This window comes from Aptenodytes patagonicus, chromosome 23 (genome assembly GCF_965638725.1).
Source record: "Aptenodytes patagonicus chromosome 23, bAptPat1.pri.cur, whole genome shotgun sequence".
In the NCBI taxonomy this organism is placed as follows: Eukaryota; Metazoa; Chordata; class Aves; order Sphenisciformes; family Spheniscidae; genus Aptenodytes; species Aptenodytes patagonicus.
Window position 1 is genome coordinate 7,595,030 of NC_134971.1, and position 26,252 is coordinate 7,621,281.

Below are 26,252 nucleotides of genomic sequence, written 5' to 3' on the forward strand. Positions count from 1 at the left end.
ACAGCAGGACTCTGTGCAGCTTTCACTTGTCATATGTATTTTTAAATGACAAGGAAAAGATTTTATAAACCAGGGAAATGTGTGATTATTTTCCTCTCTCTCTCTCTCTTCCAGGTACTTGGCTCAGCTTTGTAATACGCAAGAATGAAATCCATCTGAGTTGCTGTTGTCCTGCTGTTTAAAACTCCATTTTCTGTCAACATCATTGCTTCATTTTGATCAGGTTGCTTACATGTTTTATATTATTCTCTTTCCCCCCCCCCATTTTGCTGCAGCATTTCAGAACATTTTGTTTCTTGCACTTCTCGGTAAATAGCCTGGAAGAAAGAGAGGCAAAGGCACGCAGAAAGTATTCGCTTTCATTGTTGTGATGTTTCATATCTATTGCACTTGTCAATGTGGAATACCAGAGGAAAAAAAAAAAGGGGCGGGGGGGGGAAGAGAAAGATGCCTGGTTTATCCCCCTTGACTTTCAGAAGGAAGGGAGAGGTTTATCAGCTGGTCTTCCCGGCTTCTAGCATTGCTCTTTGCTATTAGATATTGCACGGGGCAGGCGTGCAAACGCCAAATGACGCGGGGGGACACAGTTGCGGTCCCACCGAAGTCAAGGGCTGGAAGCAGGGTGACGCAAAGGTGGGGTTCCCACCTGCAAACACAAACCTCTCCCGCAGACGGGGGTAGGTCTGCTCCACATGGGCTTAATATTCCTCCCCAAAGGCCATTTCACCCAGCTCTGTGATTTTCTCAGCTTTTTAATTGGATCGATTCATTTCCTTCCACAAAGCACGGCAGATTTAAATGAGATACCCGAGAAGAGCATTTAATAATCAGTTTGCACTTGATTTCGTCTCCTGTAATAACGCGGCCGTGCAGGTAAAGGGAAGTTAGTCCCAGGCCAGGCGGTTCTGCAGGACGATGCTCAGAGCTGCGGCCCTCCTGCAGCTCCAGCAAGCCAAAATTATGTCAGATCCTGATATTTTTTTTACATGCACGGTACAACTGCCTAGTCGTCTAAATCAAATTTGACTACCAACGCAGTCGAAACCACAGAGGTAATCAGTTAATAAAACTTTGCACTTACATGCTACTTTCATTCAAGGATTTAAAGCCCTTTGCAAAGGTCAGTATTACAATGATGAGAATTTTCCAGCTGAAATGTTTTCACTGGGAAGGAGAGAAAAAAAGAGAAAAATATTTCCTTTTCCTGGAAGTTAAAAATTCTGCTGTTTTTAATGCAGGCAAGAAATAATACGCTTTGTGGGGGGGGAAAAAAAAGAAGAAATTGCCACGAAAATGTTAATGGTGTTTTGAAGCTTCACAGAAAGGTCTTACTTGCGTAGCAGCCTTAATATACATTAGTACCCCTAGTCTGCAAGCAAACAACATTTTGCAGAATAAACTAAAACACAATAGGGAAAGTCTCCAAATTATTTAGAAATCGAATTCCCACTGAAATCAGGCACTGAGCGTTTTATTCAACATGCATTTAAACCAGTGCTGCTGCCAGAAAAAATACACCACCTGTAACCTCTCCCCAGTCCTGCCTTGCAGGGTAGCCACAGAAATATCTTTGTGGCCCCAGCCACTGCCAAAATCCCTCCAAGGGGTCGGAGCTGGTGTGACTTGCCCGAGGCAAGCTGGTGGCAGAGGGGAAAATACGGTCCAGGAGCGTCACTGTCCATTATAGCCCCGGTAGAAAATGCAGGAATATGATAATTGCAAGCAAACATCCCCACTTTTGCATCTTTCTCTCCCAAATGGGTTGACAGGTATGCAAACAGGCAGGGGCGGGAAAAACCAGCATGCACGGACAAAATCAAATAAGCTTTATTTCCTGAGGGATGCAAGCTAAAAATGATAAAAAAAAAAAAAACCCAACCCCTCTTCATTTCCAGGGTGGCTACCCCTCCGCAGAGAGCGAAGCATGCGTGCGCCATGCTTGCGCATGAAACGCAAGTGTTCGATCAATAAATCTCAGCTCACCGCCGCTCCTAAGTCAGGTTTAACCCTCCTGGCATCGGTTTAAGCTTGTTAGCACGAGTGCACTTGGGCGAGTTATCCCCGTTTAAAGCCAAACCAGCCCAGGTAACCACGAAAGCAAGCTCCGGCCAAGGCGAGCAGGCCCCGGCAGGAGCTCCCAGGGCGGCGGGGAGAGCTGTGGCAGCCCCCTTTGAAGTTCACCTCTCAGCGCAGCAGCAAGTAATTAGAGGCCACAGCTGTAATTACTTTCTAATGCTCGGGTTTATAATTGCGCTCAGCGGCCCCCCTCCCTCCCCCCCCCACGTCCTCCTTTGCACTCGGAGGTGGAGGCGAGGGAGTCTCCGGCCTCGGTGGCTGTGCAAAGCGTGGTGGTAAGAAATGCTTTTATTTCTTTTTGATTTTTTTTTTGGGGGGGCCCCCTCTTGCTCTGTCCCCAAACTCTCGCTGGGCAAAAATGAAATTAAAAAGAAGAGGGGAAAAAAAAAAACCCACCCTCAACAACCCCCGATGATCAAAAATGGTAATTAAAGGAAAGAAAAGGCCCCTTCCCCCCCCCCCCCCCTTCTCCCTCCAGCCTTGCTCGGTGCAGGTTGCACGGGGGATGCATCAGCCTTGCAAAATCGCGCCCCCCCCCCCGCGCGCGGCGGGCGCTCGCGGCGCCGCTGGGCGGGAAGCGCTCGCGCAGGGGCTGCTCCCTCACCGCCCCTCTCCCCCAAACCCCCTTGATTTCGGGTTTTGGGGTGGTTTTTTTTTAGTGGCTTTTTTTCCCCTCCCGGCCCCGGAGGGGGTTTTATGAGGGGTGGGGTGGTGGCCACCCCGGGGGGGGGGTGTGTGTGAGGCTGCGACTGGGGGGCACTGGACGACCCCCCCCCCCCAGGACCTGTGCGAGGCCGCCGTCTGTGAGGATGTAACTTATCCCCAGGGGAGGGGGGGTGGGAAGGGGGGGGGGTGTTATTTTTTGCCCCCTCTCCGGACTGGACCTTGGGCTGAGGCTCCGGCTGCCTTCCCCCCCCCCCCCGGGTGCAGCCCCCAAAGTCCGGGAGAGCGCGGGCCGCTCCGCAGGGGGGTGAGGACGGTGCCGGGGGGGGGGGGGGGGGGGGCGGCGTGGCTGGCGGGCGGCAGCCCCCCCCCCCCCTAAATTTAGAGATCTGGGGATTGGGGGGGGGGGGGAGAAGCCATGAAACTGCTTGCGCTCCTGCTTTATTTGCCCCATTGGGGCAGGGAGCAGCACCGGGGGGGGGGGGGGGGGGCATCCCTTTCTCCCTTTCTCCCTTCCTCCCCTGCAACTGATGCAGAAGTAGCGGCGCCCACCTCCCCCTAATTTACACCACATGCACCTTCCCCCCCCCCCAGCTTTGGCCGTGCACCAAGCAAGCGTTTGGGGGGGAGGGTGCACGAATGCCCCCCCCCCCCCCCCCCCCCCCGGTGCATCCCATGCCGGGCTGGCAGGCTGAGCCATCCCCATCCCCCCGGCTGCGCGCAAGTTACTCCCCCTTTAACCATCACTTTCCTTCCCTCCCTCCCCTTTCCCTCCCCCCGCCCCCCCCCCCCAAAAAAAAAGCCAGGCTGCGCCGGCGAGGCTCGCTCCGCCAGTCAAGGCAGCGCTGCCGGGGGAGGAGCTGGGGGGGCGGCGGCGGCGATGGAGCCGGGCGAGCGGAGCCGGCGGGCGGCGGCCTGAAGCCCCCCGCCGGCGGCGGCAGCGGAGCCCCCCTACCCCCGGCGCCGAGCCCACCCTGAGGAATGAGCGCTTTCCAGGCAGACCTCCTCCTCCTCCTCCTCGGGTGCTTCCTGCTCAGCCACGGTAGGACCCGGCGCCGCACTTAGTTTCCGAGCGGGGCGGACGGGAGGAGCGGGGTGGGGGGTGTCCGGGGGGGGGGGGGGGGGGGGGCTGCGTCTGCTTTTTGCCCCTTGCACAAGGGGGGGGAAAAAAAAAAGATGGGGGGAAGAGAGGGAGGATTGCAGAGTTTTTGCATGCATCTCTGGCGAGGCAGCTTGCCTTTTTTTTTTTTAAAAAAAAAAAAAGGGGAAAATCTTTAGCATGCAAATGAGTTCTTTCTGCTCCAGCTCCGTTAATTAGATCGTGTTTGTGTGTAAACACGGCTTTGCTCAGCAACAGCCCCCCCCCCCATCGCCGCCCGGTCCTTTCGCCGGCGCTGGGGAGGTGCTGGATGGTTAATTTGGGGGGGGGGGGGGGAAGCCTCTTGCTCCGGCTGGCAGCGGAGGCTGGCTCCGGCCCGGGGAGAGCCCGCTGGCTGCGCGGAGGACCCGGCGGTTGCAGAGTCGGGGTAGGGAGCGATTTGCTCCTTTGGGGTGGTGGTGGGGGGGAAAGAGTTGCTTTTGAATGCAGCCGGCCCAGGGGAGAGGTGGGGAAGCCCCTGCGGTGGTGGGGTTTTTTTTGGGGGGGTCACAGTCCGATCCCACCTCCCCGGCAGCACGGGAGCCGGGGCAGGAGCGTGGGAATCCGGAGGAATTTGCCCTGCAACTTTGCTACCTGCTTGTCTTCCCCCCTCTCCTCCCCCCTGAAATAAAAAAAATAAAGAAGGATTTGGGGAGTGGGGGGCGTTTTGGGAAAGCTGTATTTGACGTGCTGCTGTGTGCCTGGTCCCTGTCACCTGTGGAGGACGCTGAGCTACAGCCAGACCCAAGCTTCGCCTGTCTGTTGCTCATCCCCTCGCAACGCCGGTGTCAGATACCATCTGTGTCACGCCGCCGTCGTCCCGAAGCCAGCTTTTGTGAGGGTAGGGCTTGGGGTTGCTTTAAAAAAAAAAAAGGGGGGGGGGTGGTGGAAAAAAACCCCAAACCCACGCAGCTAGTCCATCTGTTGATTAAATGAAGGATAAAACTTTTGGAGAGAGTAGCGCTTCTCAACGGGCAGCTGGTTTTTTTGCTCAGCCAGACATCATTGCTGAACATCCCCCACCATGCGCTGCATTTTTTCCCCCCCTATTCCCTGAGCAGGGACGCCGTGTTTAGAGGTGGCTGCGCTTCTGGTTGTCCTTACCTCCTCTTTTCCTGGGCTCGGATGTGATGTTGGGCTCCCACGCTGCCCTCCCTTCCCCTCTTCTCTTTCCCTCTCTCTGCTTGTACTAATATTCCTTCAGGGAGAAAGCTGTGTTTGCATTCGCCTTTGCTTCTGCACAAAAGAAACCCACTGTGTCTTCCGTGTAGATTTCTGGCTGAACAAATTCGAACTCTCCCTGGTGCAGCAGCGGGTCCGGGGATCTCTGCAATTTGGAAGCTGATCCTGGCCGCCTCACATCTCTTCCCCGTTCCCATGAATCTCTCAACTCCCCGCAGGTCAAATGGCAGTTTGCTAGCGGAGCTGAATAAGTTTGTGTCTGGGATCCAGCGGGGATTTGTTTCTTTTTTTTTTTTTCCCCTCCTCCCTTTTGCAGCCATTATTTTTAATAAGGGCTAATGCACTTTTTAATAGTGCTTGTGTTCGAAAGCTGCCGTGGCTCCTCGGCTCTGCTGCGCGTAGCCTGAGCTCAGCTGATTTGTCTCCCCTGTCTGTACCATCAGGAGTGTGCATCTGCTACCTTGCTTATTCATGCCGGGTTACGAGGCAGAGAGATAGTGTCTTGCAGAGTGTTTTTGGCTGTTTCCTCCCGTAGGATGAGCCGAATGCATTTCTATGGAGTTGCTGCTTGCAGTACACGAGAAAGGGGCTGTCGACAGCATTGTGGCTTTCCCCTTTGGGGTGAAACCGTGCAAAGGATCCCTAATAGGATTTCATGCAAAGGATTCCTTAAAGCACATGGTTCTTCAGGGGAGGAAAGGCCTGGATGTAGGAACTGAAGCTTATTTTCTAGCATATGTTGCGTTTGCCTCCCCTCGAGCAGCTGCTGTGGTTGTCCTGGTGTGTCCAGATGCGGTAGCATTCGCTTTCCTTAGGCAAAGGTGTTCTTAAAGACTGGTGGGCCGTGGGGATGGGATGTTCTGCGTGCACCCGGAGGGCAGTCGTACTTCACTCTGGAGGGAGCTGTTAGGCCAAAACTCACTCGAAGGAACAATGAAAATCGCTTGACCCTGCCCATCAGGAGTTTCAGTGGCTCCTTTTGGTGGGCAAGGAGCCGGCAGGGCTGCGTTTCCTTGCCCGCAGCACCGAAGTGGCTTGAAGCGATTTGCCATAATGAGGCAGGCAGGACTTAAATTCCCCTGAGCCAAAGGCAGCAGGGATGGGAGGATCGCCTCTGCTGAAAACCTCGCTTGGGATCTGTGGTCTGGACACTAGTTTAAAAAAAAAAAAAAGCTCCCCTACATGAAGCCTCCCCAAAAGGTATTTTCCATCACTGGATCTGTACGCTTACACCCTTGGGTTTGTACTTCATGGGCCCTGTGCCTCCTTGTGGCACGCTGGCATCCTGCTGTTTCTTGCAAACCGTGCAGGCTGAAACTTGGGCTCCCAGCTGAGCTTGCAAGAGGAAGGTGCTTGTTGCTCCCTGTCTGGGGCCACGCTGCACCTGGGTGCACACAGGCAGTGCTCAGCCTGGGAGGAGGATCCCTTTCACAGCTGACTTCTGCGCTTCTCTTGAGGTGATCTAGGAAGAACAAATTGCCTTCCCTTGAGCATCCTGCCTTCCACCCTTGCAAATGGTCTGAAACAGCTTGCGTTTTCTCTTTCTGAAAGCTGATAGGTCAGCGTTTCCTATACGGGGCTGTTTTTCCCCGGTATTGCTTGCTCCCCCGCCCCAAAAGCTGTCAGGACCACAGCTTTGGTGCCCCTTGGTGGGAAGAAATTGATGCTGCCATGAAACTAGCTGCTTTTGCTTCTGCCTGGTGAATAGCTTACCCCTCCCTCCCCTGCGCCAGTGTCATCCAAACTGGGTGAGGCTGGAAGGGACTGGGGAAAGTGCCCCAGCTGTGGGAGGTGGGGCTGCGGGAAGGAGCACCACTGAAGATGTACCTACAACCGCCTCTTCCTCTTACTGGCCTGTACTGCAACGACCTAGATGAATTTGGCAGGATCTGAAATTTACCTTGGATGGGAAGATTTCTGCCTGTCTGGGGCTCTCTTTCCAAAGGCATGTTTGCTTTCCCTCAGGGTGATGAATACCGAGTTCTCCGGGTGTTGCACGGTATGTTTTTTTTTCTCCTTCACAGTTCACTTGGTTCCTCCCTGGAAGCAAATGCTTTGCAATCTTCTGTCAGAGGGGCCTGTTATTAGCAGCAGTGGCTCAACTTCCCAGTGGCTTGTCATCAGCCCCCGGGTAGAGAAGGGTGAAATTATGCTGATGAGAGAAAGCAGGCCAATTCCACCCACCACCACTGATTAGGACCGGGAGATGAGGATTTTAGCATCTCAGGGGAGGTTAGTGAGTGACAGGGAGCAAAAATGCAAGCTTACAGAGTGCTGGGAGGTGTGTGTGTACGAGGGCTGGTGACTTCGCTCCTCTCTGCAGCCCACTGGGTGCAAGGTGCACTCGTGGGTTGCTGTGTCTGGCAACCGTGAGCCTGCTAATGAGAAGCCTGGAAATCTGTGGTTGTGATCCCTTTTAAAATTTAATTCCTCCTGCCATGTAGAGAGCAGGGTAGCTTTGCAAGGGAAATGTGTTGGGCTGTTCCCTAAACCCATCAGGTGAATCTCAGCACTGGGGGAGCTGTTTGGGAAGTACAAGGAGCACATATGGTGCTGCAAAAATGAGCAAGTGCTAATGGGCTTTAAAAATTAAGCCAAGGAAGAGCGCTAGCAGCATGAGAAGTTGTGCAACTACAAATGGTTGAGTAGAAGACGGTAATGGTTTGGAAAGGTGCTTTGTGAAGGCGAGAGGTGCTGCTGGTGGAAAGGTAAGGGTTTGGCAGGGGCACAGGAGTTCACAACTGGGCTACATGGGAGGGAAACAGAAGTAAGCCTCAAGTTAGAGCTGGTGTCGGCCAGTCTGCGCTATCCCAGAGGAACAGTGCAGGATTGCCTCCTCCAAGGTCTGTTTTAACACAATTTAGATTTCTGCATGCTTCCCCATCTTCAGTCTGTACCTCCTGCAGTGAGATTCACGTGAGGACCACAGATGACTTTGCTCAAACTGGCTTTCTTGCAAGGTTTCAGTTACTTGAAAAGACCAAGAGAGAGGAGCTGCGGTTTTCTTCAGGTGCCCTTTGCCAGAGGGAGGAAAGCGAGGAGAAACACCTGCCCTGATGCTAACGCTGCATCCCTACTGGCCTCCCCCGTTCTAAGGTTAGGTGGAGGTCCCTGGGCAGTTTATGCACAGCACATCTCGGGCAGATGTCGATTACTTCTGTGCTTTCCTGTTGGTTTAGGGGACACCAACTGGAGTAGAAATGTGCACAGAAATCCCTGAGAGATTACCAGCGCTGTGTTGTTACCAGTCTCTCTGTAGTTGGACTGCATATGTTAGAATAAAAAGGCTCGATGCTCTTCTTTCTTTTGTAGCCCTAAATAAAGGGGAGAGGCCAACGTGCCCCTTAGGTGGTGAACTGGCTGAGGATCGAGGTCTTTGAATAAGCTGTTTTCCTGCAAGCAGTCTGTGATGGAGAGTGTGGCTCGCTTCAAACCTCTGATTTAATATTCAGGTTTGCAAGTTTGTGCTGTGCTCCTAGCTCTTGGCTCCTCAGCGAGCTGGAGGTGCAGTGCTGGGTGGAGGGGACTTTATGAAAATGCTGCTGGAGCATTGGCTTTACATCACTTCCAGGATCCTTGCAGTAGGATTTAACAGCTTTTTTTTTTTTCTTTTATTTATTTTAAAGACCGGCAAATTTATAACCGCAGTTGACGAGAGCCCTAATTTAGCTTCTGTTCAGGAGCAATGCAAGTCTTCTCTTTGACTTCGTTGGGAGCTACCTCTGGCCAAAGAGAGAGAGCAGTAGTGACCGTGTACAAGCTTATTTTATAAATCAATAGGTAGTGAAACAAATTGGTTGTAAATCAGCCTTTTACTTATTTGCTGAGATTTAAGGCCGTTGGTGGAGCTGCGAGTTTTTAAGGCAGTCTGCCCTGCCTTTGGGGCTGGCAGTTGTCCCAGCTCTTGCAGGGGGTGTCTGAATCCATCGCCTGCAGTATTAATTTCAAACACGCCAGAAAACGTGCGGGATTTCTTTTCTCTTGGCTGGGGGAAGAAATGAAGTTTAAAGCCTGTGCTACTCTTTCCAGGCAAGAGTTGAATAGCAGGATCCTGACACACACTCAAAACTCATGGGTTTCTAGTCTCCTACTTCACTGCACCTCAAGGCACGTCTATACTCCAAACTGCTCGAGGGGAGAAGAGGAAAATACCCATTTCTGAATTGTGCATTGTGGTAGGACAGAGCAAACGCTGGGTTCTGGTCTTGGAAACTGTGGCCTAACAGATGTCCTGGTTCAATATGCCTTTTGAGTATAGTTGAGACTATTTATTCATTGCCTCGCTGGCAAGACCCATGCTCAAGTGTTTGCCTTTCCCTGGTGGCGGCAGCAGCCTCCGAAGTGGAGCAGAAGGAGCTGTAGGTCACTTGGCTGTTACATGGCTCTTCCTTTTACTGAGTTGCATTAAACAGCTTAAAATCTAAATGAGCTTTGAGTGTACCTCTTAGCGATGGGCTCCGGGCGTCCTGATGGGCTCCGGGCGTCCTGCTGCTTAATGTCACATGCTATATAGAGTAGGAAGTGGAACACTTGCGTTGTTACATTCAGATGGGAACTTCAGGATAAGATCTTGTCTTAATGTGTTCATTCAATGCCCTCACTTGCAACAAAAGCTACAGCGAGCTTTTGATCTGTTGCATTTTTGGGGTCTCAGGGTGGAGCAGGATATAATTGGTTTTTGAGGGCTCTGCCATAACTGCTGCTCATTAACCATTGATGCAAGCACATCAGACTTTCAACTAGGATAATAGATGCTTTCTTTTGTTTCCAATGACTTTGTGTTTGGTGGAATTGCTGCGTGGGTTTGATATGTGTGTGGTCAGATGGTGGCTAATTCACCTCTTAAGTGCTAGTGAATTTACGTTCTTGGGTTTGTCGTTGTCATTTTCAATATGGCATGTGGCAAAGCCATGGTGTGTACACCCTGCCTAGGTGTGCCAGGGTCTGACTGGATGCTGTAGCACCTAAAGGCTGAAAATTTCAGGAGCCTTTTGGGTGAGCAACCCTGTCTTTGTGGGAGGGGAAATACAGAAAATGTTCGATAGTGGTTTTTTTTCCAGAAGCTCGCTGCCCAGCAGGATGCATGCTGCAGGCTAGAGGAGCCTTGCTAATTACAGATTAAGTATGCACCGATAGTGGAAGGGATGAACTTTCTCAAACTTCCTCTTGGCTGAGGGATCAAAGCTTTGCGCTGTGGGTCCAATATTACTTTATTTTCCCCCAAGCAGGGAGTGAGTGGGAGAAGCCATCGGGTTTGGAGTCCCACCTTGCATTTTGGGCAGGTATTCACTCATTAACTTAATGTTGCCTGACTTGTTAAAAGATCAGAAATGAAGGGCCTGAATCCTTCTCAGGCTTCCTTCCCCCTCCACTGGCATAAATGAGTATTCAAGCTGTATGCTGCCAGTCAGTAAATGTCAATATTGGATAAGTGTTTCCTTTATATCACTGCAATTTAGCATAAGCTGCTTGGAAACAAATGTCTTCCATAAGCATGAGGTGTTTCAGTAAGTACACAGTCAACATTACTATGAGGATTAAATAAATGTCAGTCCCACTTGTATGCTCAGCATCAAGTTTAGACAGCCGAACTTGCATAATGGCCATCATGGCAGTGACAACAGGAGGGATTTTGCAAGTCTCTGTGGAAAATGTGGGATGGAAGGGAGCCGCTTTGGATGGGGGTACCTGGATCCTGAGGGCATGTGGAGAGGGAGTGAAGATGCACCTTACAGCAGGGGGTAGCTGACGGTTAGCAGACTAACAGGTCTGCTCTGGAGAGAACCTTTCTTTGGCACTGGCTGGCAACCCAAAAACTTGATTTAACCAGTGTTGGCTTGAGCAGGTGGAGTTGCTGGCTCAGGATCTGCCCAGGCTGCCGGTGCTTGGATGGATCTACCTTTGCCTTTTCCAGTGCAAACTGGGAGTTGCTTGGCTGCAGTTGGCAGACATGGGGAAGCAAGGCTCAGGGATGAGGCCTGGCCGTCGCCTGCTTTGTGGTGAGGAACATGTTGTGCTTTAAGAACTGTCTATAAGCCCTGAGCTTGCCCTACGGCTCAAGGCTTCCCAAAGCCATGGAGATGCAGGCCATTAAAAAAGATTGACGTTGGTCCATGCTGGCAAGGCTTATGCATGTGAAGGTGGATGAAGGGAGATGGTCACCTTTGGCTGCTCTGCCTTCAGCTGTGTGAATGAGTGTTTCTCTCTGCCAAACAGGCAAGGGCATCTGGCTTCTGTAAAGGGATCTAAATCCAGCCAGCACATCAAGGTGTTGCTCAATTATCAGCAGAGGCTTAAATAATTTCTTCAAGCTGCGTGCGCAGGAAAACCCTGCTCTTTACCACCCCTCACTTTGCATCTTCACCGGTCACCCTGAGATGTCACTGGATGCTGTCTCGGTCAGTCCGTGGCAACCTCTGCCAGCAAGGAAAGAAAAATCTGGGAGTACGGTGGGGGGGCTGAGCTGGATGCGTTTCCATTCCCAACGATGCAAAACTGCTGCTTTCTCCCCAGCTGGCAAATAGCTGACTGTAGCCACTTGTTCCCAGCTGCACAAAAATAACTGTAGACAAAATCGCGAGCAGTCAGATGAGCCTTATCAGCTCCTCTAGTGCCTGTCTCTGCCTCTGGTCTGGGTGGACTTCTTACCCTGCAGAGTGTGTATTTTAATGACTGGCTGTTGCTGTTCCGGGTGACTTGAGCAGAGCACCCCAGTCGTGTCCTAGCAGCCCTGGCGAGCAGTCAGAGGTTTTTTGCAGCTCGTTCGTAGAGCGGAGTCTAACTGCGGCTCTCACCTTGTTAGGCTGCGTGTTTACAGTGCTGAAGAAACAGCTTGAGGACATGTGGGGTGTCTTAATAATTCAGACTAGAGGAAGGGAGCGCTGGGGGTGCACGGGGGAAGGAATACCTGAGTATTTTGAATCTTGAACTGCAGAGCTAATGCAGTTTTTATCCTCATTTTTTTCAGTTCAGCCTGGTGGTGGCAGCAGCAGCGCTTGCATGGAAGCCGAGTGGTCTGCTCCAACCTGCCAGTGTCGGGCTCCTTTGGAGAGGCGCAAGGCAACCTGCTGGGCTCCAGCTCTGCGGGGAGGCTGAATACACCAAGCCTGAGGTTTGGGGTTCAGCAACCAGGGCCATTCCCTGTCCTGCGCTGCAGAGAGGTTGCTTGGGGGTTGGGGTGGGGAGAAGAATCAGGGGCCTTCTGAAGTCCTCACCCCTCTCCTGAGGAGCAATGGTTACCCCATTGCATGGTTGGATGCATCTGTGGGCAACAGGACAGATCTTGAGGTGACCCCGCCAGGGAGCAGATAGCAGTGATGCAGATGCCATCAGCTTGCTCAAAAAGCAGAAAGGGCGAAGGCGTAGGAGGGGACTGTGGGGCTGTGCCTGACCTGCAGCTTCTTGCCCTCCATGCACGAATTTGGCGGTGCGATGCACGGAGGTGATGAACCCCCTGTGCGTCTTTAGGGGGGCGTGGGGTATCCTGCAGCGGTGGCAGGGAATGGATGCCATCGCTGGTCAGTGGTGCCTTGCTGGGTTGTTTTTTCCTCTCTCCCATGAGCTAATCCCCGGAGTGTGATTTAACACTCCTCTCTTCTCCTGGCTGTGTCTTTAATAAGCTAGGAGTGACAGGGCCACCACCCGCAAGTGCTGAAGAAACAGAACCAACAGATGCTAAAATTAGGCACAGCTGTTTGCAGTGTTTTGTCCTCCTGATCACAGAGTCTGACACTGTCTCTGCTTATTCCTCATCTTGTCCAGAGACTGAAAAGGTTTAAGATATCGAAGCTCTGAGTGGCTGTAAATTAACTCCTTCTGTCTAAGCTGAAGCCTGACTTACTGGTAGATGGTAGATTTCTTGTAGTTTCCTTTATTTCAACTTATAATGATGGAAATTGCCAGGTAATGTACAGAAAGAAGATGCCCATCTTGACAATACTGCTGGCTTTCCCTTGCCCATAAGCTTCCCCACCAGAGACCAAGGGAAACATCTTCATCTCTGCTGTCCCTCAGCCTTTACATGCCTAAACCCAGTTCTCAAGTGCAGCTTAGATAACCGCTGCAGTCCAGCTCAGTCTGTGCATGTCTGAAGTTGTCCTGATCCAGCACCACATCCTGGATATTGTGATCTGCTCTCGCTTTGGAGAGGTGGAAGATTTACTAAGCGCTTTTTCTTGGTTAGTATGTAGACTTTGCATTCGTGGTTTGGTCGTTGGGGTGGGCATCGTCCCACGTGGCTGCTCTTCCCCCTGTCTGGGGTGTGTTTGCTCCTGACAGTGAATATAGGAGGCTTTTTAAGAGATGATGCCTGTCTCTGCTGCCTGCCACCCCTTGGAAAATGCTCATTCCCCTTCAATTGGGTTGCAGCGTAGGGGCTCGGTGTCAACGATGCGGAGATGGACACTTCAGAAAGGGCAGAGGGGAGAACTTCATGGGAGAGCAGAAGTGCCTTTTGCTGTCAAGCCCAGAACAGTGTAAATGTCACCTCCTGACAGATCCGCGATGATAGCAGCAGCAGTGCTGTTGGGGTGGATGTGAGTCGGGGTCTTGCGTGGTTTTGTAAGTCCGAGGGAATTTTTTTCTTTGCCTCTTGTACGAGTGTCTATCTCCTGCGGCAGGAACAGTTTCTGAAGATTCTTCTTGCTCTGGTCATGCTTAAAATGATAACGTTGGTTTAAGATAGACACTCGCGATAAACTAGGAAACACGGTGCCCTTTGAAATCTTCAAAGCGCTCTTCCATCAAATGGGCTGGCTAGAAAGGCAACTGCCAGGGCATTCAGATTGCCATGCTTCGGATGCTAACCTCCTCCTAAGATTCCGTTTTCTTTTAAAGAGCAGATACCTCTCACCTTCCTCTCCTTCTCTGGGAAGTGCTGACCATCAAGGTGGTATCCGCCACACTTGCTCAGCATCTCTTTGCGGCTTCTTGTGTACTACCTGTGATCTCCCAAATTTGCCTTTTTTTAACCTTTCTGTGATGGAAGCAAACCAGAAGGGGGAAGTGCTAACCAGGCAAAGCAGGTTTTTTCTGGGAGTGGGTAGGGATGGGGGGAAGAGTGAAACATCTCTTTTCAAGAAAGAGAAAAGGACCTTATGCAATTCCCAAATGGCTAATGTCCCTTGACGATGTCTTTACAGTGGTGGTTGTAGCAAACTTTTCATCCAGCTTACTGTTTTTTTTTTTTCCTGCAGCAGGTAGGTTTCTCTCCGTGGTTTGGCTTTCTCCCAAGCATACACAGAAATCCGTGTAGTGCTCTTAACCTGTGCAAGTTGCTGCTGACTGGAGGAGATCAGAGTTGCTGTCCCAGTGGAAGCATTTTGTTCAAAATCAGGAAGGAAGGTTGAAGTTTTGAAACTTGTTGTGGAGCAGGAAACATCTGAGAATCATGGATTGGAAACTTTGAAGTGGGCTTGCCAAAATACCGTGTTTTGATATTTGCAATTGAGCTCAGGAAGGGGGGTTTTCTGTGCACAAAGGATGGCGAGTACCACTGTCCTCTGGTGGATGAAGGGATGCTGAGAAGCTGTCGTAGAAACTATTTGACTACCGATTGCTGGTCATCCTTCTCTGGGGTTTGGAAATGGGATGCAGATCTCTTCTTGACTTTGGTCTGGCCGATGACCCCACCGTGATGGGTCTTGCAGTGTGCCAATTTGTCACAATACATTTAATTCTAGGACAGTATTAACCTGATCTGTGTGTCCGTAAAGCATCTTGTGGTAGGTTCAATACAATTGCATTATTGTTGTCTAACACAGTTTATTTCTCTTGGTCTGGTTGCGTGCTTTTCTTACCCGTTCTCCTGTACAACACGAGGACATCGTGTGCCAGCATGTGCCTTACTTGCTCTTGTCTGAAAGCATCCTTACAATCGGCTCATAATTATTGGAAAATCTGGAAAGATTATAAAGGTGCCAATGATATCCATCTGGCCCTGGTGCATTGAGCAGGTAAAGAAAGGACCTAAGAGGCAATTGAAGAGATTGATGGGCAGTAATGGGTATAATAGTAATTTTTGTCCTGTGTTTTTAATAGTGATTGATTACAAACGCAGCTGGAGCCCCCGTGCGGAGACCAAGAGATGCAGTTAAATTACAGAGGCTTCTTAACTTAATGAGGCCATGTAATAAAAATGAGGCATAATGAGCAAAGTATAATAGTACTATTATGCTTACAAGTGCTCTAGCAGCAGGCGGTGCCTGGATGTGCCGGGGTATGATCTCATGATCTCTCTGGGAGGAGGGGCTTTCCTGGTTGGGGTGAGGATGAGGAGGCTGGGGTGTATTTGGGAGACTTGGAAAAATACTGGCTAGCCAGGTAGCATGCTTACCTGTCATCTGATGGGAATGAGCGAGTAGGTGGAGCACCAGACATGGTTGATATCCCCCCCCCCATGCTTTTGGTTTTGTTTGTAAGGTTTGGGGCAAGTCTCCATGCTGGGTTTTATTCACTTTATGTAACTTTGGGGGGGGAGTCCATGCGAGCCTCCTTGCTACACAGATGAAATTGCGAGGGGCTCAGTTTTTGTGACGGGAGGGTAAAGCAATGGGATTTTTTTTTTTAACAGCCTGGAGGCAGGGTGTGCAGGGAATTGATGGGCAGGCTCAGGGTCTGGCCAGGGCCGCGGCAGGTTTGCATGCCAGCACCTTGATTCGGAGCCTCAGTGCCGAGGCTTGCACGAGCTGGATTGAGGCCTTTTTTGGGGGAGGAGGTGGGAAGTGGATTAGCGTCTGCAGAACAGTTACGTCTCTGCTGCTGTTAAATGTAGTTAAACTTGAGCGACTTCTAATCTAATAATGAAAGGAAGAGAAATAAGTGTTCTCAGTGATGCATGCCCCTCACGGTAAGTACTAATTGAAAACAGATATTTACTTTAAAATGAAAATGTAATACGATAAATGGTGGGTTGAGAATTTCGCACATGTAGGAGGGAGAAGTGAATGCACGCAGCCTCCCATCTGCTCTGCCCAAGCTTCGTGTCCGACTAGGAGCAGGATCTCCCACGCTGTGCGGCTGGTGGGCCAGGAGGCCTAGAGAAGGGGCTGGAGGCTTATGTTAGAGCAGAGCTCAGAGCCTTACTTTGCTAAAATCGGGTGCATTGGAGTTCTCTTCATCTGACCTTGGTCTGTGGAGGACCTTCCAAGCTGGGCTTCTGTTTCTCCTCCTTGAAAACCTTTCCCAGCCAAAGCTCCAGGGGAAGGAGAGGTTAAGCCTTTTAAGACTGGGGAAGCATCATCTCGTGTCACTAGGATGGTGGGACTGGACAGTGGTGGTGACTCTCTTCCTGATGGTCTCTGCTGCTTGAGACCCACCTTGCTGCCCTCAGCTGGCTGTCCTGGCCCGTAGCCCTGGCTTGGTAGGTGTAGCGTCTGGTGCTGGAGAGATGCTGGCCAATGCTGCCTTTTGGGGGCTGCTGGAGGAGCTTCAGGGACACCTCTGTTCCCCTCAGGCCAATCTGAATGGGTGCTGATTCCTTGGGGAGACCCTTGGCTGTGAGCGCTGAGGCTATAGCACCCCTCGCCTCTTGTCCTCGGTTTGTTCACTCTCCTCCTGTCCCCTGCAACCTATCTCAAACAAGGCATCGCTCCAGCAGCCGAATCCAGAGTCGCCAGTGCTTTTTAAAGTAGTTTGTAGGCAAAGCTCAGTGCTGCATGACTGGTGACCGTTAAAGGATGCTCCCTGACAAAAGCCCCCCCCCCCCCAGCACTGTAATCTTTGGAGGGAAGCAGCCTGGCCCTAATCCCTTTGTGCAGAGTTCCTGCTTGTTTCTTCATATGGGTGCATTTGTATAATTTGCATTTTGCACTCTGATCGTATGCATAGAATTCAAATTGAAATGGGGGCTTGAATAGATTTGCATGCTAATGAGTCACTGGCTTTATTTATTTATTTGGAGCCCTCTCAAGCAGGCAGCAGTCTGTTGGAAAGCAACTCTTGCAGCTCTGTTGGTGACAGCCTTCCGGCGGTGTGAGGACCCTTGCTTTTTCCCAAGACCCACTTGCCCCCTGTGCATAAGTGTTTGAAGCTGGTGGTCTCTGCTCCAGCCCTTCTGAACCCTTGTGGGGGCAGCTGTCCACAGACATCAAAGGACAGTTTCAGCCCACCTTAACTAACCAGAGATGCCTCTAACGTTATGCTGGTGCTAACTGGGTCTGCGTATGGACTTGCCACATGGTGAAGTGGAAACACTACTGTGTTAGAGCCGGTTATAGCCAGCACGAGCCACTTAATGATGAATGCAGTGGTCCGTGGGCAAAATAATCAGAGCGTGCCCCTGTTCTCTCCTTGACTTTGCAGTAGTGCTCAGGGTGAGCGTGGGTACCTGCTGGCCTCAGCTGCCTGTGTTCCTCATCAGACCATGACCCTTCCCTTCATCACCGGGCTGTTACTTCTGGTGTCTTTCAGCAGCTGACCTTGGGATGTTGCATATGGGCTTTGGCTGTGATGCCCATCAATCCTGCTCTGCCGCGGCGTGCGGTGCTGCTGAGGCCAGGTTCCTTCGGCGCTACTGTGGTCCACCCATGCTGGTTTCCCTCGACGGGAGCCTTTCAGCCTCTTTCAAAGTCAGCAACAGAGAAGGAAGTTTGGAAATGTTGAGAAACTGTCAGATAGAGAAGGGAAAGCCAAGGGCTAGGAGAAAACGGGTTCCCAAAACTCCACGCCATTACTGGGGAGGAAGAAAAGACACCAAAAGTCCAGGTGCTTCACTGAATTGCAGCACTGTGTCCTCTTGCATTCTTGCTCCCTGCCCCATATCTACAGCAGATACACCTGGCGTATAGCTTAATGCACAGTCTTTCCATGCCAGCTCTCCCTCCCCAGATGACTTCTGCTGCAGCTGAGTTCATTGCTGGCATGCTGAAAAACAGCCAAGCGAGGGCTTCTGAAATGGCAGCAGGAATTGGGTCACATTGCACTGCCCCGGGAGAGCGAGTTTCTCTCAGAGAAGTCTGGCTTCCAGTTATTATTTTACAGGGGATGTTAGAGGTTGATAAGGGAGCTGTTCTGACTGCCAGTGGGGCTTATTTGGGGCTTATTGTATGCTCCAGTTTATATTTTAATATAGTCAAAGGTGACTTACAACTTTAATATTAAATTTAAAACTGATTGCTCGAGGTTTTTTTTATCTACGTGAAACCAGATTAATCTCAGCCTTCCTTGATCCTGCTGGTAGCTTTTCTTTCCCTGGCTGGAGACACATGTGGTCTGCGTTGCACCAACAAAAGATGAGAAGGAAGATGTTTGCGTGGTGATAAATAATTGTCACGGGGTCTGCTTTTCTTCCAGAGAAATCTCTGCTCTATGAGCTCGACAATGGCATCGGTGGGAGCTCTTGCTTTTGTATGGGGTTCTCTGCCTCAGCTTGCAGAGCAGGGCTTTGCTGAACAATGTCTGGCTTTGTGCTTCTCATAGAAACCTCATTTTTTTTGTCGTGTTTCTCCCTGGTTTTGCAGGCTCTCCATAATACAACTCCTTCCGTGCTGCTTTGTGCTGCCAGCATTACAATTTCTCACACGTTTGCTGTGCTGCTTGCAAGATGTTTTGTGCCTGAGATGACAATATTTCGTGGGGTGAGAAAGTGGCCTTGTGGCAGGGGCGGTGGGGTGGGCCACGGGGAGCTGGAGTTGAACTGCTCTCCTGCTTCTGGCTCCTTGAGCATCCTTGGGTGGTCACGCTAGGCTGGAGAATCCAACAGCTGCCAGAGCTTAGAGATGCTTCTGTCTCTGGGCACCTAATTTGGGGTGTTTCAAGCCACCTTTAATGCCAGGTGTTTGCCCTATACTCTGAGTGAATGTGATGCCTTTTAAGATGACCAAAGTTGGGCGCCCAAAACCGAGCTGCTTTTGGCAAAACTCAGCATTAATGCTAGGCTGCTGGGTTGCCTTTGGAAGCGGAGGTTGGTGCTCTCTAACGCTTTCATAGGTAGTAATCCCAAATCTTGTGGTTTAAGTGAATCCCCTTGACTTAGATCCAGGACGCTCGGTAGCTGGTTGTTTGCTGTAGATGCTCTGGGTCTAGGAGCAGCCTTGCTGGTGCTGCCAGTCTGTGGGGAATCAGTGGGTGGTTAGTCTTTGCAATTGGAAGAAAAGGATCAGAGTTGTGACTCTGGATACCTGTGGTCATGAATCTTCATGTCTCGAGCATCGGTCAGCCGCATACCAGTAGCACTTGTTAAATTTACCCCAAATAATGAGTTTACAGTGCGCTGTACTGGGAGTATTCTCTGTACCTCAGTGAATGATTGCTAGACTGAAATGCTCTGTAACCAACCTTTAGCTCTTTTCTGTTTTGTGTGTGGGACAGCACTTTACTGATGGTCCGTGTTCTCCAAAATACCTCCCAAATGCTGCCCGTAGTTTTTCTCATCCCAGCTTTACAAATGAGTGCTTTTTCAGAGCTTATTATTCCATGTACAGTGCAACTTGCTGTGCATAAATAAGCTGGATTGATGGGCTGAGGGCTGGGAATTGAGTAAGCTGTGTGAATCTGACAGTGGCAGGTGAGGGGAACTGAGGCACAGAAGCCTGCGGCAGAGATCCATGCTAGTTGGTATCACAGCCTGGGGGGGAGGGGGAAATAGGAAGGTTTGCTTGCTAGAGCTGTCCTGTGTCTGTCTTTCCCCCACGTTGTCTTTCAGCCTGGGGTAGGAAACCATCAGGTATTGTGTTGGCTCAAAAGCCAAACAGAAATGATCTTAAGGCAGTGACGAGACCGAAGAGCCATTAAAGGCAAGACTTGACACTGTGCAAGCGAATGCCAAACAGCAGCCACAAAAATCCCCTTTGTTTTACATTTCAGAGCTTAATGAGACAGAAAGCGCATGGCAATTGTCATATGTGAAGGCGAAGATTGCTAGTTTGCATTTAACTAAAGCAACCGCCGTATGCGGCAGCAGCGCCTGAAACTAAGCCATGATATCCACTCGTTGCATTTCTGCTGCAATGGGGAATGTACCTTCTGTAGCTGCAAACTGTCGGTTGCCCTGAAACTCAGCACGTATCGTGTGTGTGTATAAAACCCCCGGCAGCAACGCCAGGTTGTCTTGGAGGTCACCCACCAGCCTTACACCTTCTCCAAAGTAGTCAAGTATCATGTTCTTCATGTAAAGAATTTGGGCGTGCAGTAATCAAGTCCAGGAACCCAATTTTTCCATAACTTCACTAGGATACGGGTATTGAAAACCTGTGGGATGTCCTTTGGAGTGATTTGTAGGAAGCTGTACAGAGCATCGCTCTGGGACAGCTGAATACTGTGGGTCCAGAAGTAGGCTGAAGCCCTGATGCCTGAGCCGTCCTGCACCAATGCACATTTCAAACTATTTCCAAAGCTCTGCGTGTCATCGATTTCTGAATATTGCTCTCAGCGGTTTGCATGCCGGGTGGAGAAAGATTACAATGGTACCTTATAAGACTGCGGCAATACTTATCAGCCACAGCTTCGCACCCTGGTCAGGAGGTAATATCATGCCTGCTTTTCCTAAAGCAGTTGTTATTTTTAGTAGGAGTGGTGTTTCTGCCTCAGACAGCTACTCGTGGTAGCCCTGGTTTGAAAAACACCATGTTAAAATTACCTAGGCAGCACCTTTAGCAAAGACGTGCGTCTTGCCCACCGAGGGGTGGAAATGCTTATGGGGATCATCTCAAACCTGTGTAAACCGTCAAGCTTTCCTCCATTTTTTTCAGTGTAAACCTATATCTACTTAAAATCAGTTGAACAATAGGAAGGTATTAATGTCAAAACATGTTCTTGGGTAGCTTGCTTCATCTCTGCCAATTTGTGCCTTAGCTTTCCAGATAATGTTCATAAATGCTAAAGCAGTATTTTAATATTAACATAAGCTACAGTCTTTTTGACAACTGTTACAGAACAGGCTGTGTATGGAGCCCTGAAATTGATTATTTTTTTTTTCCCCCTTGTCTGTCTGAACTGAAAAACTGAAGAAATGCTGTATTGGGTTAACTGAAAACAAGACTGAAAATGTTTCAGGTCAAATAAAACATTTCATCTGATACGATATGTTCTTTGTTCAGACTTAAAAAAGCCTCTTTTAAAGTAAATTAACTTCAGAGAGATCTTGGGGGGGGAAGTCTAAATGTTTCAGGTAGAGGGGAAAAATGTCTAAATAAACCTCTTTCACTTTTGACACACACTCCCCTCCTTCCAGTCCGAACAATTGAATGGGTTTGGTGGGAGTTTATGAATAGCATCGGTTGACCCACATCTGTATGTTGGACGTATTGTGCTGAAGATGCAGGGGGAAGAGCTAATGAGTCATTTTTCTAATGAGTATCTCGGTAGGTGAGAGAAGTACTGAAATTATGTATTTGAAGGAATAATGGGACCCTTGTTAGATGACTAAATCTTATTCTTAATCATCCTGGGGGCGATGAAGAGGGGAAATTGTGAGTTGGATTATCCTGATTAGATAAGTTGTGGGTGAACAGTATTTTGCAGCTAGCCTAGAGCTTTGGGGGGGAAGAGGGGGAACCAAACGCAAGTTGACAGTCCCTGCTGCATGCATTGCAACAAATCTGAGAACCTGAGACTCGCGTGGTCTTTTCTCATCAAGAGAAGTCCCCTTGATGGTGCGATTCAGTGACATGCTGGGTCACCGAATCCGCTCCCTGCTGTTGATCATGTTTCATTGTCAATTCCCTCAAAACGTTATTAAATGCCTCCTAGTCCTAGAGGCACTCTAGCATTCGGCGTTGCGTTTGGCTTCCTGACGAATCCTTACTAGGATATCTGAGACCTCCTCAATGTGACGAGAAACTCCCCAGGCCCTCTGTTGCTACTGTAAAGCACTTGGAGAAAAATCCTCCTGAGATCTACTGCCCGTTGCTGGGGTGTCTTAAAGGTGAAGTGAGCAAAGGCTTGCTTGGAAAATAATTCCAGTAGGACCTCTGTACTGGTCCAGGTCGTCTCCTGAACAAGTGATGTTTCTCTGGGCACGTACATTTGGATGCATCTCTTCCAAGTTTGCGCCTGGGGTGCAGGGAAGGGTGCTATCTGTTTTAGTGAAGTAATTGAGCAATCGCATAGTCCTGGACATAGCAACTAATGATTTTTTCTGTATGATAATGCGTCTTCATTACTCTAGGGAAATAATTTGCTCCTGTGAAGAAAGGCCTCTCATTCCTTTCATTGTGTGGGTTAAGGGGGAAAGAGACTAATGGCTTAATTAAAAGGTTGGAAAGAAAAATCTGTCTTAACCCTTTTTTTTTTATTTAAAGAGTACTGTGGGTAGGAAGATTACATATGAAAGCATGCCACAGCCCAGCCTTGTCTAGTGGAGCTATTTGGTACCATTGCATCAAACAAGGGACACAAATGTCAGGTCTTCAATCCATCACCCGTGTCTCCTGTAAAGCCATCTGCCCACTGGAGTAGGCTGGCGTAGGCATGCGCTGCGTTTCTTTGTGGAAAACGCCAAGATTTATTCTGTGTGAAAGGGGAACGTTATTTAAATCTGCACATTTTGCAGGATGTGAAAGCAGCTCCATGTAATATACAGCCTTCCTCTCCGCTGGGACTGCTCTATTAACATCTTTCATTTGTGTAGTTGGATGCTTTGCAGTTCCTTTTAGCGGTGATAATCCAGCAAAGACCTCTGTGTTGTTCACACTGCAATATTTATGGAGCCAGCCTTCCTTTTAATTTCCATGCCGAGTTTGGCCATATGCAGAAATATAATACAAACAGCGGCTTTAGTCACACAATAGTTCAGGCTTTCCCCTCGGTGGGATGTAGGGCTTTTCAGTGACTTATTTGGAGCTGATTAGGTATCCTTTTGGAAAAGGAATAGAAAGGTTTGAGTGTGTCTGACAGCGATTGTGCTCTCCCAGGCTGCCTCCAAAGACAAATAGTGGTGGAAAGCCCTTTATTGGGAACAGGTGAATGACTGTAAGCAGAGTCAATGGGACCAGTGGGTCAGCTGCTGGGATTTTTAGGGTGGAGGGGACCCGTTTGTACGTATCCTTCCATCCAAGGCTTTGAACAAAGGAGTGTCAGTGTAAGGCATCTCTCTGTGAATGAGAAAAGCCATCCTGCAAATGGGCAGTGCTCTACCTCCTTTACAAGCCAAACTTCTTTGGGTGATGTAGAGGGGAAAGGAGCCCTTCTCAGGTGGCTCATGCTTACGAGTGTTTCTATGCTGGGATGTGGATGCCAATGGTTTTCTTATACATGAGGTCGGATGGAGCCTATGGCTTGGTTGAGGCAGCTCAGGTCCCGTGGAGCTGACTTTATACCTGCTGGATTTCACATATGTGCCTTCATGACTGCTGCACATGGTGCCTTTCCCTTGGTCTGCTCTGCCTGCAGCGCCTCCCTCCGCGCTGTGCTCTCCCAAACCAGAGGGGAGACCACTTCTTTCTCTGCCAGAGAGGAGAGCAGGAGGGAGCCTGGCAGCAGTCAACATGATGGGCGCATCCAAGGCCGTGCTCTTGAGGTTGGTACTTTGGCTCATTTAGGTGCTCGGCTTGGCACGGAGGCAGCGGAGCGCCCGACACGCGCGTGCATCTCTATCTGCAGCTCTGATTCCCCAGCTTCTCTCTCTTCATTTTGCACAATTAAATATTAAAGCCAGTAAACACTTTAGTTCGTCTACACAGCACTGTCTGCCCAATTATCCTCCTGCAGGGCTGTCATATTGTGCCAGTTGCTTCCCTGGGTGCTGGCAGCCTTTAGCCTATATGCCAGTCATCACTACGAGGAAAACCCCAGCTCTCCAAACCTCTCTTCCCACCTTTGTCTGCAGCTCTTCGGTGCCCTGGGGTTACCTCGGTGTGAGATACACCAGGGCAGCATTGGACTGCCCAAGTCTTTTCAAAACACCATAAAGAGCTGTTTGTTCTAAAGCTGTTTTGTAGGTATTGACAAGGGAATAAAGGGAGAGTTTAGGTGATGGCTTCCTAGAAACCTGTAAACACAGGTCAGGCCTGTTGTACTGCAAAGTGTAGAAGCTGTTCTTTGCTCCCCAGAGCTACAGGATGGCACTTCTGGAGTTTGGTCCCAGCGGGTTTCAGTGCTTTGTGTGGGTCTGCAGCACCTTCGAAATCCGTGTTGCCTCCCTGAGGCAGCGAGTGCGGTTGAAGGTGGGATTTTGCTGCTTCCAAAACACTGGGGTTAAGGCACTGGCTTCTCAACTTTAGAAATGTGGTGTTGAATCTCTCGTCAGCCCCTATCCCAATATTGAAGACGCCCTTCTGGTAACTTAACCCCCTCTTTGTATTTTTATACAGCTGATGAGATTTTGCTGACAAATGAAGGAAAATTGCTGCAAGCAACTCTCCTGGCCTCAGTCAGGCAAAGCTGGTTTGTTTCTTTTGGTTTTTTTTGGTCTTGCCTTTCAGGGCCTTGATATTCAGTGGAGTCCATTTCCAAGAGGGATGGGACGGCACGATTTTACTGTGGTTTCAAGAGGCATTTTAAGTGCTTGAACTCCTGCCCATCACTGAGTTACACACCTGAATTTGGCCTTGACTGTGCAGGTTGAATTTCTTGCTATGATTTTCAAGGTAATCTGTATTAGCAGCTTGTCCTCTGCCAGACAGATCAGTGTTAATGGCTAATAGGGTTTCTCTTTTCATTCACTCAGTGATGATGTGCTGTCCCAGACCTTGGCATCTGAGATGGTCAGTGTGAATATCAGCATAATAGCGAGGAGTCCTTGGCTTGCTCCTGGGCTGTGATAATCAGCATATGCAGAATTTTGCGCCAGAACAAACTTCAGATCGGAGGTTTTTTCAGTCTCCATTAAAACTTATTACCGATTGGGATTGGTATTGGCTAGACTCTCTCGTCAGTCAGTATTTCCTTCCTGGATCAATAAATCTTGGTATTGATTTCAAAATAAGTTGGTATCTTAGAAGTACAGCGATGCTGGCTCCAGCAGGCAGCTCAGGGCTCCGCTGCTGTTTGAGATACGAATCTCAGTTCCCTGCAGGTTGTATCTGCGGGTTGCCACTTCCATAGTCAGCTGTAGGATTTTGTGTCTGTATCTCAAAGCCAACCTCTCCCTCCGGAGATGAGACTTGGAAGTACTTCAGCTGAAGGGAACAGTCCTTTTGCACGGCTGCGTTTTGTCGTCTCACAGGTCAAGGACTCCCATTTACCTATAGTGCCTGTGCCCTGTGGTGTGATCCCACCTCTGCACGGCACCGGCTTGCAGTGCTGGCTGCTGGAGGTAACCCCCGTGGCGCAGCGCTGCGGGATCTCCCTTGTGTTCATTGGGATGGGTCCCAACTCCTCCCGGCTGTCCGAGGATGCTACCTGCCAGGGTGCAGACTGCAGGCTTTTTGGGGCAAGGAAGGAAAACCGCTCCCTCGGTTTTCCATAAATCTTTCATGGCATGTTACAGCTGTACAAAGAGCTTCAGGGCTCCCCAGGCGGGAGTCTTTTGGAAACCTGAGACCTTAGTGTTACCTTCTTTTGTGTCTTTCTGTAATACTACTCTGACTGTAGCCATCCTCAGTTATTTCTTTTATCCCCAGTGTCTGGCAGGGCAGAAGCTGTTCCTCTCTGTGCAGCACATGGAGTTGTTCTCAGCTGCCTGTGGCTTTTAGAGCCATCCTCATCCCCTTTACGTGCTTTGCTCCCCAGCACCTTGCTTTCCAGCCCAAGGAAACCTCCTGGAAAGCCAGTTAATAATGCATGAATCTCTCTAGGCTTGATGAACTTGTCCCTGTGGTGGCTTTTGTCCTATATGAAATGTTTCATAAGAAGCTTTACTATTTTATACCAGCACCAGATCTTCCAGACTTAGCTGGCTTAGAAGCAGCTTGAGGTATCAGGCCAGGATCCCTTATGAAATCTGTTGGGAGTAATGAACCACAGATGACTCTGTTTTCTGAATCGATATTGAGTTGCTGTTTCTAGAAAGCTGCCAACCACATGAATGTGAGGTTAGCAATGGAAGAGCGCTTTTACGGGGGAGTCAGGAAAGCTGTTGGTACTATCAAATGTCTGCGCTTTCCACCCAAGAGGCTTCTGTGTTTCTGTCTTGGGCGAAGTGTCTGTTCCTGTTTTTCTCCCTTGTTCCTTCCAGATACTGCGAGGCTTAGTGCAGTTTGTGCTTGCAGAGCACTTCTTGAGTAAAGCATGCTTGAAAAGTGCAAAGTATTTATTATTATTTGCATAGCAGCCCCTGACCTGCTGTGAAGAAGCAGCCCTTCAGCTCTGCTGAGTA

The 26,252-nt window shown here is 49.8% G+C and overlaps 1 protein-coding gene across 1 annotated transcript in view; it reads left to right on the forward strand.

Annotated features, from left to right (window-relative positions):
• The first annotated feature begins 3,647 nt into the window (after window positions 1-3,647).
• KIRREL3 (kirre like nephrin family adhesion molecule 3) overlaps window positions 3,648-26,252 on the forward strand; it is a 344,477-nt gene continuing 321,872 nt past the window's right edge. Inside the window, 1 exon segment of the mRNA XM_076358570.1 lies at window positions 3,648-3,781. Within this exon segment, the coding sequence (XP_076214685.1) occupies window positions 3,721-3,781 (61 nt within the window). The 5' untranslated portion in view covers window positions 3,648-3,720.